Source organism: Pocillopora verrucosa, chromosome 14, assembly GCF_036669915.1.
Source record: "Pocillopora verrucosa isolate sample1 chromosome 14, ASM3666991v2, whole genome shotgun sequence".
Classification (NCBI taxonomy): domain Eukaryota; kingdom Metazoa; phylum Cnidaria; class Anthozoa; order Scleractinia; family Pocilloporidae; genus Pocillopora; species Pocillopora verrucosa.
The window spans coordinates 1,378,622-1,395,445 of NC_089325.1; the positions used below are offsets into that span (position 1 = coordinate 1,378,622).

At 37.0% G+C, this 16,824-nt stretch overlaps 3 protein-coding genes across 4 annotated transcripts; 2 read left to right on the forward strand and 1 right to left on the reverse strand.

Annotated features, from left to right (window-relative positions):
- Positions 1 to 924: 924 nt before the first annotated feature.
- LOC131779637 (ficolin-3) lies at positions 925 to 3,871 on the forward strand. 2 transcript variants are annotated; one of them, XM_059096203.2, is made up of 5 exons: positions 925 to 1,267; positions 1,602 to 1,647; positions 1,989 to 2,372; positions 2,812 to 3,092; positions 3,137 to 3,871. In XM_059096203.2, the coding sequence occupies exons 1-4, from the start codon at positions 938 to 940 to the stop codon at positions 3,075 to 3,077; spliced, it is 1,026 nt and encodes a 341-aa protein (XP_058952186.2). In that variant the 5' UTR covers positions 925 to 937; the 3' UTR covers positions 3,078 to 3,092; positions 3,137 to 3,871. The 2 variants fall into 2 exon arrangements, with proteins under 2 accessions (XP_058952186.2, XP_066017468.1); XM_066161371.1 differs by having other exon boundaries at positions 2,812 to 3,869.
- A 425-nt stretch (positions 3,872 to 4,296) lies between these two features.
- LOC131779604 (mitochondrial import inner membrane translocase subunit TIM16) lies at positions 4,297 to 7,759 on the forward strand. The gene is made up of 6 exons (XM_059096171.2): positions 4,297 to 4,367; positions 4,439 to 4,523; positions 5,504 to 5,592; positions 6,137 to 6,190; positions 6,950 to 7,015; positions 7,211 to 7,759. The coding sequence occupies exons 1-6, from the start codon at positions 4,365 to 4,367 to the stop codon at positions 7,307 to 7,309; spliced, it is 396 nt and encodes a 131-aa protein (XP_058952154.2). The 5' UTR covers positions 4,297 to 4,364; the 3' UTR covers positions 7,310 to 7,759.
- A 2,699-nt stretch (positions 7,760 to 10,458) lies between these two features.
- On the reverse strand, positions 10,459 to 12,310 carry LOC131779644 (beta-4C adrenergic receptor). Its single transcript, XM_059096212.2, has 2 exons — positions 12,038 to 12,310; positions 10,459 to 11,446 (listed from the first exon to the last, which is right to left on the reverse strand). The coding sequence occupies exon 2, from the start codon at positions 11,378 to 11,380 to the stop codon at positions 10,502 to 10,504; it is 879 nt and encodes a 292-aa protein (XP_058952195.2). The 5' UTR covers positions 11,381 to 11,446; positions 12,038 to 12,310; the 3' UTR covers positions 10,459 to 10,501.
- Positions 12,311 to 16,824: the final 4,514 nt, after the last annotated feature.

Here is a 16,824-nt window from a genome sequence, read left to right on the forward strand (position 1 = left end):
AGAATTTCACCTTTAAAAAAAAACAAAACAAAACAAAAATAACAAAACAAAACAAAATTAAAATTTCTTCTGAGGCTGAAAAACTTGTTCGTTTGTTTCATCTTTTTTTTTTTTTTCAATTATAAGAGGTTTTGTGTCATGTTTATTCAAGGATAAAAAAAGGAAGTAGTGAAGTGACAAGTCAAGTCATTTCAGAATAAGTATTAATAGTAAAAACTCAAACTAGTAGCAATTTAAAAAATCAATAGGACACAAAGATCGTGAGCACTTATGTTGTAAAATTTTACGGTTAACGTTAATTTCTTGGTAGTTTTGATAAATTTTGATATCAAATTTTTTTTTATATCAGTTTAAAAAGTAATCAGATAACAATAAACATCGCCGTCACTCAAAAGTCCCAAAATTAAAAATTAGCACGGAGGGAAGTGTGTTTTTTTTTCATCCGGTACTCTTTTGAAAGGATAGGTAATTAATTTTTATTGAAAACGCGACGCTCCTCTGAAACATAATGTAGTTTTCATTTAGACGCAAAGAAAAGAATCCCTGAAATTAATAATAACTAAGGGGACCTTTTTGAGTGGACCTTTCTAGTCATTATAGGATACAGCTTCAAATCGCTCTTCTATTATTTTACTAAATTAAGCATAGATTATGTCGCGCTTGAAAAACAAATCCTTATATTTTGCAGATTGGACCGGAAGACAGATAAGCAGCGCTAGACACACGGTGGACCAATAAAAACAACACAAAGTACGTGACACATTGTTAAGTACATTTCAAAAGATATTTCTCTTTAAAGAACATTCATTAGGCGCCCCAAAAAGTGTCTAGTAAACGAAAGAAACTCTTTGTGAAAGGAAGTTGATATCATCTAAAGTAAATTTTCACTTCTCTCTAGAAAAACAAATTTTGATACTCTTTAAAACTCTATATCGCCATGGGTTCTTCGGCAGTGTTGTCTTTTGTATTGACATTTTCTTTCGGTCTAGAAGCAGTGAATTGTTTCATGTTTCGCTCGATATCCAGTCATGCATTTAAGGGTCTCATTTCGCAAACGCTGTTCGACTTAGATTGGCTGAGTTGTTTAGAAGCTTGTAGCCGAAGTGAGACATGCGTGTCTTATAACTACAACTCGCTGACAGATACGGAAGGAACAGGAAGTGTATGTGAATTGATCAGCGGAGGAAAATATCTTGGCGAGTGTGATACGAGTCATCTTGTGTACCAAACTGGTTATGTGTTTCACAGAATAAAACTCAGCAGTAAGGTATGTCAAAGAGTGCCCTGTTTTGCTATAAATTTTTTGCTATAAGGAATTTTATTTTATAATTAACAAGAGCGCAACAGTACAATTGAGTTTCCCTCTCTAGTGGGCGATTGAAATCACTAATCACCTTTCGGTGCTGTGACCATGTAAACTATTCCTACCCACCTCTAAGATAAAGGAATACATAAAATGAATGATTAAAAACGAAATTTGTCTTATTGAGGTAAACTGTGTAGCTGAAATGTCAAACTAAATAACTGACCGCTGAATAACTGAATTCGACAGAAGAGACGGTAAAAGTCTCACATCCTTCACGTTTTTCTCCCTTTTTCAGGAAGCAAACGGAATAGTGCCATACAAAACTGCGGTGCAAGATAAAGGTAGCACTGAAATATTTTCGATTTCATGTTTATTTACCTTCTTTTACCCGCAATCGATGTTATAACGCCACACCTCCTCGAGCGAAATTGAAATTTTTTTGTTGGTAAAAATAACATCACTTTTATTTGAATTACCTTGAAACTCTCCCAACAGCTGAGCTGATGTATTACTATTTCTTTCATACTATTATTACTTTTTTTACTGTTTTCCGTTTTGTTATGTATTCCTTCCAAATCATCATAAATCATCCTCCAACTCATTTCACAAGTCGCCATAGCTTGTGCAGTTTTTATCGTGTGTGTTCTTTTTCTTGCTGTGATGATTCATTTTTCCTTGATAGGCTTTACAGACTGCCACGAGTTGTTGCAAGCGGGAAGAACACAAAGTGGAGTCTACAAAATCAACCCTGATGGAAAAAACGAGTTTGAAGTCTTCTGCGATCAACAGACAAACGGTGGTGGGTGGGTTGTCTTCCAAAAGCGATTCCATGGCTTGGTTGACTTCTTCCGCGACTGGGCGAGTTACAGAGTTGGATTTGGTAACTTGACAGGCGAGTTTTGGCTCGGTCTTGACAAAATACACCGACTGACGTCCCTGAAACGGACTATCTTGCTCGTAAATCTGGGTGATTTTAATGGAGCCTCAGCGCACGCCATGTACGACAGATTTCAAGTGTCAAGCGAAGAAAACTTATTCGAGCTTCACGACCTTGGAAAGTATTCAGGTATATAATTAAATGACGCTAGCTGATATCAGGAGCGGGGTAAATTTAGCTTTAAGATATGTGCCGTAGATTTTGAAAAAGTACACGATGTATGCCACTGCAACAAACTACATTGTATACCTCCAAGGGATTCAACTAAGAATAAAGAGGGGATTCTTTTTCCTCTCAAAATAAAAATTAACAATTCTTATTCAAGACGGGAGAAAATTACTCTTTTAAGAGCTTTGCAATTTCCTCCATGCTTGTTTATTCTTTGGCGGAAGGAGATGAATGACCCTTATCCTACATTGCTGGCGCTTGAAACAAGCGGCGAGGCCACGAGAGGCTTGGGACGGAACCGGTAGCTTCAAATGCTACACCTCTACATCTCCCCTCCCTCTAGCATTCACCGCTTTACTAAACACTTATGTGTCTGAAATTGAAAATATCATCTTTGCAGGAACAGCAGGTGACTCCTTGGAGTGGCACAATGGTTTACCTTACTCCACCAAGGACCGCAATATTGGTGACTGCCATGATGAAGAATGTGCAAAAATGTACCACGGGGCGTGGTGGTATGGTGACTCCATTCGATCAAATCTTAACGGCAAATACTATATGACACCGATTGCGCCAGCACACGATGGTATCATCTGGGCACATTGGAGGGGATTTAATACCTCCTTAAAATGGACAGAAATGAAAATGAGACCATGCCTTGACTGAATGTCGATCAGCTAACTAACTAGCTCTTCTTGCAGCAAACCATTCTCCTCCTAAAGCACCTACGGACCCTACCCTACGAACACATCTACACTAAGCCGGATAAATTAAAAAAGGGAGTCTTTAGTCTCAAAACGCCCTCCAAGTTTTCTTTCCACAATACAAAACGAATGAAATATTACAAACGAATGAAATATTCACTGTTCATACCATGCCAGATTTATTGTATATTGAAGCACTATCAGCAGATAAGCTTGAAAATATCCTTTAGAAATGCACACGATGAGGGCAAATAAAACAAGCAAACAACAAAAACAACAAAAAGCAAAAATAGATAAACAATAACGACAAAACTGATAGAAAGAGACAAAAGATAACAGAAACAAGTAAACGAACTAAAACGTAATACGCACAATAAAATAAAGGAAAAAAGAAATAAAACGCAAAGAATACAAAGAGGTAACATTAGCAGTGACTAACAGCGTCATCTTACTTCCGGGTTGATGAGGACAGTGATCGAGTTAAATCGCATAAATGAAGTTTTCTTATCAAATTTCTTCAGCGTTGTTTAACGGAGCCCAAGAAAGTTTTTCGACTCGTTGAGCTCATGAAGAGACAAAATGTGGAATTTTTAACCAGCTCTTGATAATTTAGAACAAGTTCCCGTAGATGATACGTAATTGCAAAATTAGGGTTGAGTGGGAAACGTAACGTGTGGCAAGAGGTTGTATGTGGTGTAAGTAAATCAATTGAATTTTCAACTCCGAATGTTGCATTTCTAGTGTTATGGTTAGTTCACTCAACTCCGGTTATCAGCTCATATCCCAAGTCAGCTTATGTACTATCTGATGGGAGCTGAAAATAAGACCCAAATGTCCAAAAGTTTAGGATCTAATGAGATCCAATAAAACATGTATTTCATTTGCACTTAGGGGATACGAGATTGCTTATTGCCAACTCATATCCAACGCCCTCTCGGGATCAGTCGTCGCTAACATAGCATAAAGGGGACTATAGAGAATTGATTGCCAATTAAGTGTTTATGAGCGGGGGGAGGAGAAACATTTGAATATTACATAGCCTTATCGGGGGATCAGGTAAAATGAACGGTCCTTGAGATGGAATGAGGCGAAGGTTGCATTTCGCGGGTTCTTACACGCCAATATCAGCTTTAAGAATCTTGCAAAGGACTGGAATCTACATTAGAGCCGCGGTAATCTGGGAACTTATTGCGTAAAAAACATGTCGGAATGATCGTGTATTGAGTAGTTCGATCATCCCTTTCAAAAAATGGTGAGTTTTTTTCGTATTTCCAGAGTTAAAGTCTGTGCTCTCATGGTTAATGAACCATACTCTCTTCTCAGGCGAGATTTATTGCCCAAATCATCATTCTCGGGGGTCAAGTTATCGGACGAGCGTTTGCACAAGCCCTGCGTCAGGAGTTTCAAAGTAAGTGATGCAATAAATCCATATTTGCAGTCGTTTAAAACGCACTTTACGGTTTGTTGGTATAACTTTATTGCTGGCCCATTAAGTACATGTAGGTATCATAGATATTGGTTTAACGTGACATAATGAAGCATTTTGAGCGAAGACATGCTTTCTTGATATAAATGTGCACTTTTACGTCATTTTAGCAACGTGAGTGTACCCCCCTTGAAAATAGTCGATTTTGGGGATTGGTTTGTTAAAAAGCTTTGCGTCGGAAATAAACTCAAAATTCCGGCAAAGTGAGGGTAGTTGGCTCTATCCTCTAATATTCAGAAATATTCTGACTGAGAATTCTACATTGAAGAAAGGAATTGTTAAGATTGCAATCGTACTCATGTTTAACACATATTATTAAATTTTCAACTCTGAAAACTACATTTATAGAGTTCTGATTGGTTTGCTAAACTTCAGTTATCAGTTCATATTCCTAGTCACCTTAAATGGAATGGCATCACACCAACTGTTGCAGAGATGATAAAGGCTCCAAATATCCAAATGTTCAGGATTCAATAAAAATTAATGACACAATTATTCCATTTTCACTTGTTGGATATGAGATTTGACACAGCTCACTTGGCAATACACATCTGCAGCTCACTCGGCACTACACGACTTGTTGGTGGCTTTTTACCATCTCATATCCAAGGCACACTCATGGAATTTCAGTTAAATAATTTGTTTACTGCTGGTGTACATGTCATTATGGACTAAAATTGTTCAACACTAACTCATTCTCATGATTTGGTATTCTAAAAATGTAAATTGAAATAGTTAGGAAAGAGGGTAATTCTACTGTTTGTTTCAGAGACCACACTGTTGTAGTCACGAGACTTGTTTCATTTACAAGTTTTTAGTCTGGTTGTTGATCTGTTTGCATTCATTTGATAAGTGTCTGTCATGAGAGGAAGCTATATTCATTTACTACCTTTTTTTTTCAGGTGGAGCTGCAGCTCAGAAAGCATCAAAGGGTGCCCAAGAAGGTGCTAAAAGAGCAGCCTCAAACAGTGTTATGGGACTGAGTTTAGAGGTACTGCAACTTTGTCATTTTAATTCTTAAGTTAACCTTACACGTCCTAACATCAGTAACCATATTCTCCATACCTTTCTAGACATACATGTCTTTTAATTGTGAAAAGGAGAATTCATTTATCAGTTAAAGCTTATTAGGTTGGCTCTTTGTTTCTTTATTCTCATAATACAAATGGATGATTCAGCAGTATTACTGAAAAGAGAAATTCGATGCTGGTCACTCCTAAGGGTTAAAGGGTGACCTATTGCTCATATGCTGGATGTGTTCTTGATTGAAAAGGATTGTGCATGGTATGTTCAATGAATACGTCATAGTGTTAAGGAAATAATTAAAAACTTAGTTACAAAGTATGTGGTACATTTTCCAGCCAATCTAATCACCTCTGTAAGATGAGAGACCTCTTGAAAAAATCTTGTCTACATGTAGTCTATAAACCCATCCAATGATTTCTTGAAAGTGGTGACCAGCTTTTTACATACATGTATGGTAAGGAGATGAGGATTTAATTTATATTTTTGTTGTATCAAAAATTTATTGACAGGAAGCTAAACAGATCCTCAATGTTCAAGATCTGAACTCAGAATTAATTACAAAGGTACAGTATATTTGCCTCACATTTCCAATTTGGAAGACAAATTTGAGAGATCTTATAGCTAAGTGGTTTGCATGGTTCATTTGGATTGTAGATGTTTATGTTCTAGCACTGCTTAGGGTAATAAAGTGTGCTTATCGGGGGGGGTTGGGGGTATGTTTTGGTATTTTACGGAGACTGAACTCAAAAGGTGCTGGTCTCCATCCAACCAATACCATCAATTTCTTTAGGATGCACTTCTATGTCAAATGCTGCTTTCAAGGATTACTTTTTGAAACCTGAAATCCAGAATTATTGCAAGTGATGAAAATTGAGTCACCTTAAGGGTAGAGAAAAGATGAAAACAGGGAAAGAACACTTAAAAGCATATTACATTTTTCTTTTTAATTGAAGCAGTTTTCATTGTTTTGAAACAGGGGATACTGTTTTTTTCCCTAAAAATGTACACTCTTAATTTCATCATCTGGGCTGACTGTTTCTGTTTTGTGAAGGTTTTGGTCATGCTAAAGCGGAAGAAAGTAGACCTATGTTTTTGTCTCAAGAGTATAATACAGTTAATCTTTGTCTTCGTTCAGACTTTGATAAAAAACAATTAAGATTTTCCAGGTTAACTGCATATCTTTAAACTCATTGGGTTGAGCATTGGAGTGCAGAATCTGTAGGTCTGAGGTTCAATTCATCATGAGGATTCAACCCTTTTTTAATTCCATGCTCATGACAAGACATATAACATCTTTCTTTATTTTCAACATATTTTTACAGAATTATGATCATTTGTTCAAAATCAATGAAAAGAAGGCAGGAGGATCATTCTACCTACAATCAAAGGTACAGATATTAAGATTGCACCAAAAGAACTACAACATTAACAACTAAACCACTCAAACAGGAAAAAAACAAACAAATAGCCAAAAACCAACCTCACCTTCATCAACATTTGAAAAATAAAAATAATATCTGGACATGTACATGTGAGTAAACAGAGTAAAGTGTATTTCTGTTTTTGTCTTCACCTCACTATAGGTATACAGAGCAAAAGAACGACTAGATGAGGAGTTGAAAATGCAAGAAAATGAAAATGACAAGCAAAAACAGAACAAAAGTGGTGAATTTGATACGTGACAGTTGTCTCATATGAACATTATAGCACAGTGTGGTACCTTTTGCCTTGGATTCCCCACACAAAAAAATAGCAATGTCAATATTCTGCTGTCTGCACTTATACAGTGACATGCAGTCAAAGTGCAAGTAATGAAATAGTTTTTTTTTAGTCACAGGGTTACTTGTACTACACATACCACAAAACTATATGCCCCTAACCGTATGTGAGAAAAAAGAAGTTCTGAAAGGAATCCATTGCCATCCTTTCTCGGCCATTGATTTACATTCTATGCTTGATTCTCTTCTTTCTTGGCTTGAAAGGGAAATTTTGTGTGATTTTTAGTTATTTATCACTGTACAGTACAGCTTTAGTTGTTCATTTGTAGCCACTGATACTATTCTAACAGCTATAGCCTCTTTCAAGGGTGGAATATTGTTGGAAACTATTGAGAATAAATGTTGATTTTGTGACATTACTGCTTTGTTAAAGTTCCACCCACATGTGGATCACTAAATATTTGATTACTACATGCTGTATTGAGGTTGGCTTGTTTGTGTACTTAAAGTTTTTTTTCCTTTGATCTTAAATACCTGGGAGAAATGTATATTCTTTGCTTGTGATGCTATAACAGTCATACTTGAGTTTCTGCTTATGAATTGGGATGTAGATCTCATCTGTGTTGAAGTTTTATGGATGATCAGGTAGCTACTGAAAATAATAGTTTGCTGGTACTGTGGTTTTGCTAAAATAGAACAAAAAATGTAAACCTGTTACCCTTTAACCCCTAAGAGTGACTGGCATCTAATTTCTCCTTACCAAATCACCCCTTAATCAAACATTAAGGTCACGAGACTAAAGGAAGTGATCACCAACTAAAGAAGCTCTTGATTGTTAAACAAATTCTCCTAATGTCAGCACTTTAGGGAATGTTTAGAGAACAGTATTGAGAATATGCATACTGATGTTAGGATGTACAGGGTTAATACGCCTTTCTCTTTTTTTTTTTTTTTTTCGTTTCTAAGGGTCATATGAACAAAGAAGTAAACCCTTCGATGATACATGTATGTTAAAAAACTTGGCATTTCAACGTATCCTTTCTTTGACTCCCTAAGAGTGACTTGTGTCCAATTTCTCCTCACAACATCACCCCTGAATCACGCATTGAGGTCACAAGAGTAAAGAAGTGATCACCAACTAAAAGAGCCCTCGAATTGATATTTGGGTTATGTTTCGGGTTCAATTTCTTTCTTTTTTTTAATTTAATTTTTTTTATTTAAGTAATCACCCATTAAGTCCAGAGAGCATGTGTGTACCCTCCCTTGTGGGCAAGTTGACGCAGTCTGGGGGCGACGTGACTGGGGAGAACATGATGAGGTAGCAGCTTGACTAGAGAACATGAGGAGGTGGTAGCTTGACTTCTAGTAATGAAGCCATGGCGAATGATATGCACGGTACTTGTGAATGATCAAAATGGAGATATCGAATAGCGTCTATCGCAGGGAGGCACGTACGAAGTAAAACTTAATGAAGGGGCGTAGGAAACAGATCAAGATTGAATTTATTTAATTTAACCATCAAGAACATCAGCTAAAGATGTCATCTGAGGAAATGATCGAAGGTAGGAATAGATGAATGAACGAGCGCACGAATCAACGAATTACGAATACTACTAATGGACGAAAGAATCGACGATAATACGAAAACATGATGAACACAAGCTGATGGGAACGGCCGAATGAATGAATAAATAAACTAACGATGGAAAAGTGTCAGAGGGACGTCGCATAGTTTAATTTTTCCTTTCTAGTTGTCTATCGTTCCATCTGCCAGAGTTTCTTGACAAGACTTGATTGATAATCAGTAAATGTTGACTACTCACGATCTTAATCGACACGACGTGCACGAACTTTAAACTTAAACTACCTATTCTGTCACTAAATGCAATAACACTCAAGACCAAGTGGTGTTTTGAGAAACATTCGTGATAGGACAGTCAGATAAGCAATGAATATTACTATCTAAAAAAAATGAATTATAGTTGCAGAAGAGATCTCAATCACTCGTACTAATTTCCTCCTGATGGTCGACCCATGAATTATTGCGAGACGAGTTGATAAAAGTATTACCATCCTATAAAAAATTCTGAAGGAACAGCTTTTTTTCACAATGCTCTTCAGCTGAATGAAGGGGTGGAAGGGGGCGGGCGGGGAGGGGGGTGGTTTAAAATTGCCAACACCACTTGATGATATCGCATTTTCACAACTGGATTAACTGTAATTGGGTGGCATTATCAGCCCTTTACACCCTAACATCAGTATGCATATTCTCCATACTGTTCTCCATACATTTCTAAAGAGGCCGACAAGGAGAACAATCAAGAGCTGCTTTAATTGGTGATCATCTCTCCTATTCTCATGACTTTCATGTTTGATTCAGGGGTGAGATAGTAAGGAGAAACTAGATGCTAGTCACTCTTAGGGCCTAAAGGGTTAAGAGTTACCAGAATGGGGTTGCACATTTTCGGGATTTTGGGGTAGAGAAAATTTTTTGCGTTTTACCCAAATGTGACTTAGATGGGGTCTGTAATTGGCCACAGAATAGACTGTAATGAGGTAGGGATTCTAAGAGGCAAATGGCACATATCCTCAAAAATTGATCCAAGGGCCCCCACCCCCTCCTCCTAGGAGATTCAATCAGTGGTCGGAGCGTGAAGCAATCATTATTGCACGACTACTAACAATCACAATCATTTTAGGATTGAAAATAACTATTTGTATAAAGAGAAAAAAAATAGCTTTAAGAAAATGCATTGTTAGGACCGTTAGCTATTGATATTTGTTCGCTTGTGAAGCCACTGCAAACAACAAGAACTTTAAATGCTTATCAAGATGCAAGGTATTAACATTGGATCCAAAAGACTGATTGTTATGTTAATACGACTAGAAATTAAATATCCTAAAAAAGTGTCTGTGAAAGGTGGTTTCCGTCTGCTCTTTGCTGTTATATGAATAATTACTTGTCTTTAGTTTAATTCTTCAAACGGAATATTGACAACACATAGTTCTTAAAAGAGCTAAAATTTGATTTCGTCTTTCTTTTAAACAATTTTTCACGTAATTATTATTTTTTCTGTCTTTTATCAAGCAGAGCTAAAGGAAGACAGGTTACAACACTTTATTTCTCAAACAAGTAACAGATTAAATCTCTTAATTTTAAATGACAATTTTTTTAAACGCCTGCCTGAATTCTCTAATTCTCGCGGCATATACGAAAGGATTCCAAGCTGAACTACTGAAAGCCAAAAAAATTCCCCACAACCAGTGTCGGTAAACCTTATTCTTCTCACATGGATTATTGGTAGCTACATCTATTGATGAAAACACTACGTTTGGAAAAAATGTAATGAAAAAAATCCCTATTACTATTCCCGCAGTCCACGCAGCTTTCTTGTTTTTAAGAATTTCGGTTGCCTCAGCCGGATTAAGATGACTGACCTTTTTTTTTTGTTCGTTAGCAGCTCGAAATATGAGAGCGTAACAATAAGTAATGATTGCGAACGGCAGCACGAAAGTCAAGCCAAGGCACGTTATCCACAGAATGGACTGGTTGTCAATGCTGTGATCAAATATAGCCGAGCATGCAAACAATATGGAAGAGATCCAAATTGAGAAGACAACATACCAACAACGGCCTTTGGTCACTATGCTTCCGTAACGAATTGCGAGTGTGACTGCAATCAGTCTATCGACGCTTATGGCACACAGAGTGAAAGTAGATGTTGCCAAACTCTGAATCCACAAAAAGTTTTCCATCCTGTACACCACATTGCGGCCGAACCATAAATTTTTTGCCGTTAAGACGATGTATGTCGGGTACACCAACAGGCCCACCAACGCATCTGAAGAAGCCAAAGACGCAAGGAAGATATTGGAAGGTCTTGATCTAAGAGAACGCACTTTATAAATGGACAACAGTATGATCGAGTTTCCACCGAGGGCAATCACGCCCGAGATAGCATTAAGGAAAATAAATAATACACGCCAAGAGTGTGATAAATTAGGAGATTGCGAACAGGGGTCACCTTCCGCCATGAGCAGCTTCTAAACGTCATGAGGAAAGCTGTACCAAGAATGACTTTCAGTTTCCGTGTTCTGCTCCTAAATTGGAACCAGTGTAACTCAGAAAAATTGTTGACAACTTAACTTTCTAAATTAGGAAACATCATCCACTTTATCGATGAGGTCTTGTCATACCTGTATGCTAATTTTGAAGTTTGACGATAATGGCCTTAGAAAATGCAAACTTATATTTTTACTAATCACATTGAAGAACGAATCAAGTCCTAGGCAAACACCTGCTCAAATTACGAGAGAAACTTCAGGAAGTCTTGGTTATTAAATAAAAACACTAAAATTGTGCTTAGGTCCAAGCAGAAAAAAAAAAAAAAACAATAGATGCCCTCCACGAAGCCACCGCTGGGAGTTTTCTCCAAAGCTTCCTTATTCCTTAATTGTAGAGGTAAACATTCAACAAATTTAAAGCCAAAAGGCTGTAAATTTAATAGGCAAGCAGAATAAACTCAGCACATGTAATCCCAAAACTAAAATCTCCCAGAAGATGCTCAGTTTTAGAACAAGATCTGCTTTGTGTTATAAGCGTTAGAAATTAATGGCACGCAGATTTAAACACTGCCACAAACAAGTAATATTCCACAATACAAAACATCAACTAGAGAATTAAATTATTACCTTTCATCCTGAGGAAAATGGGCTTAACAATGATGCTTTTCAGCGTATTGGACATTTTGAAGAGCGCTTTACTGCACCCCGACAACTAATGCCTTTTTTATGTCTATGGTAATTTTGTGGGATGTGTTGCAGCTAAAACAAGGTCCAGGTTCAGTTCAGGGAATTGGTTGGCGTTGATTGTCAGTCGGCCAAATACTCCTCTATCCAGATAGATGTAGTCAGGTGCTTTGGTCTGGTTGATTAAAAACTTATACCTTCAAAATGCAGCAAAGGGAAAAAGAATAAAACTACAAGCTGAGCCAATAATCAATTGATGAAAGAAAAAAACAGGAGTTATTATATAATTGTGAGAACATTTATTGGATGCGGAAACGATTATTGCTTTTTTAATTTATTTCAACGATAATGGCCTCTAATAACCCGTTGTCATTGTAAAGACAATTGTCTGCTGTCTTGACACCGCTCCAAAAGAAAAAAATGGATGTTTAAGTGGAACTGTCATTCGCCAGCAGAAAAACAGTTTCAGCGCTAGGGCAACGGAGCAAAAAAGAAAAATTGTAAGGGAGGGAAAATTACAGGAAGACAGATAATCAATAAAAGTTGCAGCGAAATTTGCAATAGTCACATATTGAATAATCCGGCGGGGATTCTGCCGGAAAATTAACATGGTAGTCACGTCTTAATCCTTTAACCTCGGCTAAGAGTGATGAGAATCTAATTTCTCCTCACAGTATCACCTCTGAATCACATTTTAAGGTCATGAGAGTTATGGATTTAATCAGCGACTAAGAAAAAAGATATTGATTGTTAAACGAATTCTCCTTAATTGTCAGCACCTTAGGAAATGTATAGAAGATTATAAAGAATATGCATATTAATGTTTGGGTGTAAAGGGAGAAGATCTTAAAGAGACTAAAACCACAGACATCATCTCATCGACCAACAATTTTCAAACTGAAATGGATTAAGATTATTTTTGGCCAAATTACAAAATTTAAAATAATTCCATGTCAGAAATAGGCTAATCTTTCATTCCCTACTTGGTAATATGTGTAAGGAAGTTGGGTTTTCAGAAAATCACTTTTGAAAAATCGCTTTCATACTCAAAGCGACAGTATATGTTACATTTTTATGTGCCGTGGAGGGTTTTTTCCGCCTAAAATTTCTCTTTATTACCGGTGTAAATTGAAGAATTGTTTCACGTGTACAAAAGTGTTTGCGTGGCAATTAAAGTTTGCACCTTAGAAAAGCGAGTTTTAAGAACTCCCGTCGACCAATTGTGGCCCATTCTTCTCTAATTTACAGCGATGTCACCTCAAAATTTGCCCTTTTATCAATTATGTCTGTCGCATTCAGTCCGATGAGCGACGAAGAAAGACTTAACTAATTCACATTGTCAAATACCAAAATAAGAAAAGATTCAACGGTAATAGAGATATAAATTAATTCACCGCGACATAGATTTTACGCCGTAGCGCCCGGACGAACTATTGTACACTATTTAGTGAGCGAGTTCCAGAGATTAACTTCAGTGTTACACAGAGTGAACTTAGCTTTCCGTGCCACCACATAACTAAAATAAAATAAAGAACGTGATTCCGTGCTAACTACGGTTTACCATGTGGGCCTTAATTCTTCAAAATTGACATGTGTTTTTTCCTTCACAACGCAAATAATATAATTACTATCTGTTTTTGACATCGTTCCTTGTTTTTCATGGTATTTAAATCCAAGATGAATTGCGCCGAGTTGATGCTCACGTCAGGTTGTTCGTAATCTGCTAAGCGTTTTGAATCTTTGTTTTCCCTGGCATGGGAAAATCAAGAACAAGAGAATGGTGATCAATGAGACGAGGTTTAAGGCAGGATTAAGAGCCCTTTCATTATGTTAGGAATGTAGTTCTCGTGAGTTTACATTTTAACGTCAACTTGTTTATACAAGTCAGTGATTAGTTACTCTAACATCTAAATGGTTATTTATTTTCTGGTTTCGACTTCGTCTCACCGTCTCGACGTTGGCTACTTTTGAATTCTAAACAAATTTCTTTTCAAGAGAAATTAAAAGTTAAAAAAACGTCCAATTTCAAATTATTGCTCAAGGAACACTAAGATCTTAAGGTCAAATTAAGACCACGTGCAGCTAGTGTTCCTCTGGAAAATCGTGATTGATAAAAAAATTATTCTGAGAGCTAAAACCGGATTACTCTTCCCTGACCTCCTTAAATAACTACAATTAGAGGCAAAATAAGTTGGCACGCCTTCCCTTAGTGGGTGGTCAACAGCTCCCCGCTAAACATAATAAAAAGAAATCTTCCCTAAGTTTATTTAAATTCCCCCATTTTCCCCCAAACAATGCTTTAAGAAATTAGCGACCATTTTGTTATGACCAACAGCACTGTAATGGGAGAAAGGGGTAGTAATATGAAAGTTAGAGAAAAAAAATATTTATGTATCTGTAGCAGTGGTGCTCGGGAGGGATTTCATCCTCTCTTGTAATAGTAGAGTGTGCCAAGACTCTACCACTCATTCTAGCTCTATTCGTTTGCCCTGGTTTTGTTAATACCAAAATAACAGATCATGGAACTCTTATTTGTGTTTTATACACCGCACCCGTTACGGCTTGTTCGTGGTCAACAGTTTGTTTCTCCTCTGCTCTTAATATGAGCAAGACCAGTAGTGAATTAAACCTCATTTTGTTGTTCTTTAAAATCATTCCTATGCAATTTGGTTTCCATGCGGCTCATTTTGACTACTCCTTAAACTCCCTTGACCAGTGTTATGCAACCAGTCTTAACACGTTCTACCATCGCCCTGTTTCTTATGGCATAATTTCAACAGTCTAAAAGCAACAATCACGCTTTTTAACCTCATTAATGCGTGACAACGAAGCCTTCTGGCAACTGATGGCCTTTCAGTTTCATGTCTGTGATAATTTACTAGGATGTGTTGAAGCCAAGACAAGGCATGGGTTTAATTACTGAGGTTTGGCTCGAGGAATTGGTTTGCATTGACTTTCTTAAATATAACCAAGACCGTGCAGTAGTTGATTCCCTTCATTTCGTTGTTCTCTCAGTTTATTCCCTCACAGGCGGTTTTCAATACGGCTTATTTTAATTTGGCTTCTGCTCAATGTATTTTCACCGATGTTACGTAACCAGCTTAATATTTTCTACAATCGCCCTGTTTCTTATGGCATAAATTCAACAATTAAAGGCAACAATCGCGCTTTTCTACCTCGTGTAGCAATACTCGATAACAGCGTGACAACTATCCCTTTTCCAAGAATTGGGAGTTATTTTGATAACCGCAGAATATTCCAAAAAGCATGGCCCAAGTGATATAATTAGTGAAGTGTCAGCGTACTAATGAGAAAGAGAAACAAAACTAAGTGAAAACAAAAAGGGAGAAGACGAAGTAGCTGACAAATTATTTAAAATCCTTCTTCGATCTGTTTCAGACAAGATTAACATTTCCAGAAAGGAACTTTCCTGTTGGTCGGTCAACGTGAAGCAAACAGTTTTCAAATAGTGCCCATTTTGGTTGCCCCTTAACCTCCCCTAGGCCTTGTTGCGTCACTAGTCTGAACATGTTCTAAAAACTTCCTGTTACTAATGGCAAAATTTCAAGAAATTACAGGCAACAATCGCACCCTTTAACACCGTTTAAGCGATATTTGACTCTTTTCCTAGAATTCAGAATTATTTTGATAACAGGATAATCCAAAGAGTGCGGTGCATGCTATGCTTTGTCAAAGTATTAGCGTACTAATGCGAGAGAGGAACAAACCTAAGCAAAAACAAAAAAAAATGGAGAAAAACAACAGACGCAGCGGCTAACAAGTAACTTAAGATCCTTCTTCGATCTCATTCGGAGAAGAAAAACAGGTTCATAAAGGAACATTTTGGTTGGTCTTGAAACACAACGCTATGAAGCAAGAATAATTCCCATTCTGGTAAACTTTTTACTCTTCAGCAGTGCTGCGTCACCAATCTTAACATGTTCAAGAATTTTCCTTCTTCGGAGGGCATGATTCCGAGAAATTACTAAAAATCGCTCTCAATTACCGCATAACAACTAACCGTTTTCCAAGAATTCGGTAATATTTTGATTACAGGATAATCCAAAAAGCAGGGTGAAGTTACTCAATTAAAAAAATATCAGTGTACTTATGCGAGAGAGGAACAAAACTAAGTGAAATCAGTTAGCAAACAAATAGGAAACTTTCTTCGATTTCATTCAAAGAAGAAAAACAGGTCCGCAAAGGAAGGTTTGGTAGATCTTTCAACACACCGCTACTGTTGAAGCAAACAACTTTCATTAATGCCCATTTTGGTAACCTCTTAAGCTCTTTTCTACAGTGTTGCGTCACCAATCTTAAAATGTTCTACAATTGTCCTGTTTCTAATGACATAATTTCAAGAAATCAAAAGCAAAAATCGCGCTATATAACTGCGTGACAAATAACCCAGAATAATCCAAAAAGGAGGGTGCAAGTTATACGCCATGTATTAATGCAATATAGAGAAACGAAACTAAGCGAAAAAAAAATGAAAATAATTGGCGAAGTAGCTAACAAATAACTTAAAATCCTTCTTCGATCTCCACCAGAGAAAAAAAAAGGTCCTCAAAGAAATTTTTTTGTTGGTCTTTCAACACCTTTTGTAGGTAGCAAGAAGCAAAGAGGTCTCAGGAATATTGCCCATTTTGTTTGCCACCTAACATCCCTTTAGCAGTGTTGCGTCTCTAGTCTTATTATGTTCCTAAATCCTCCTGTTTCTAATGGCATAA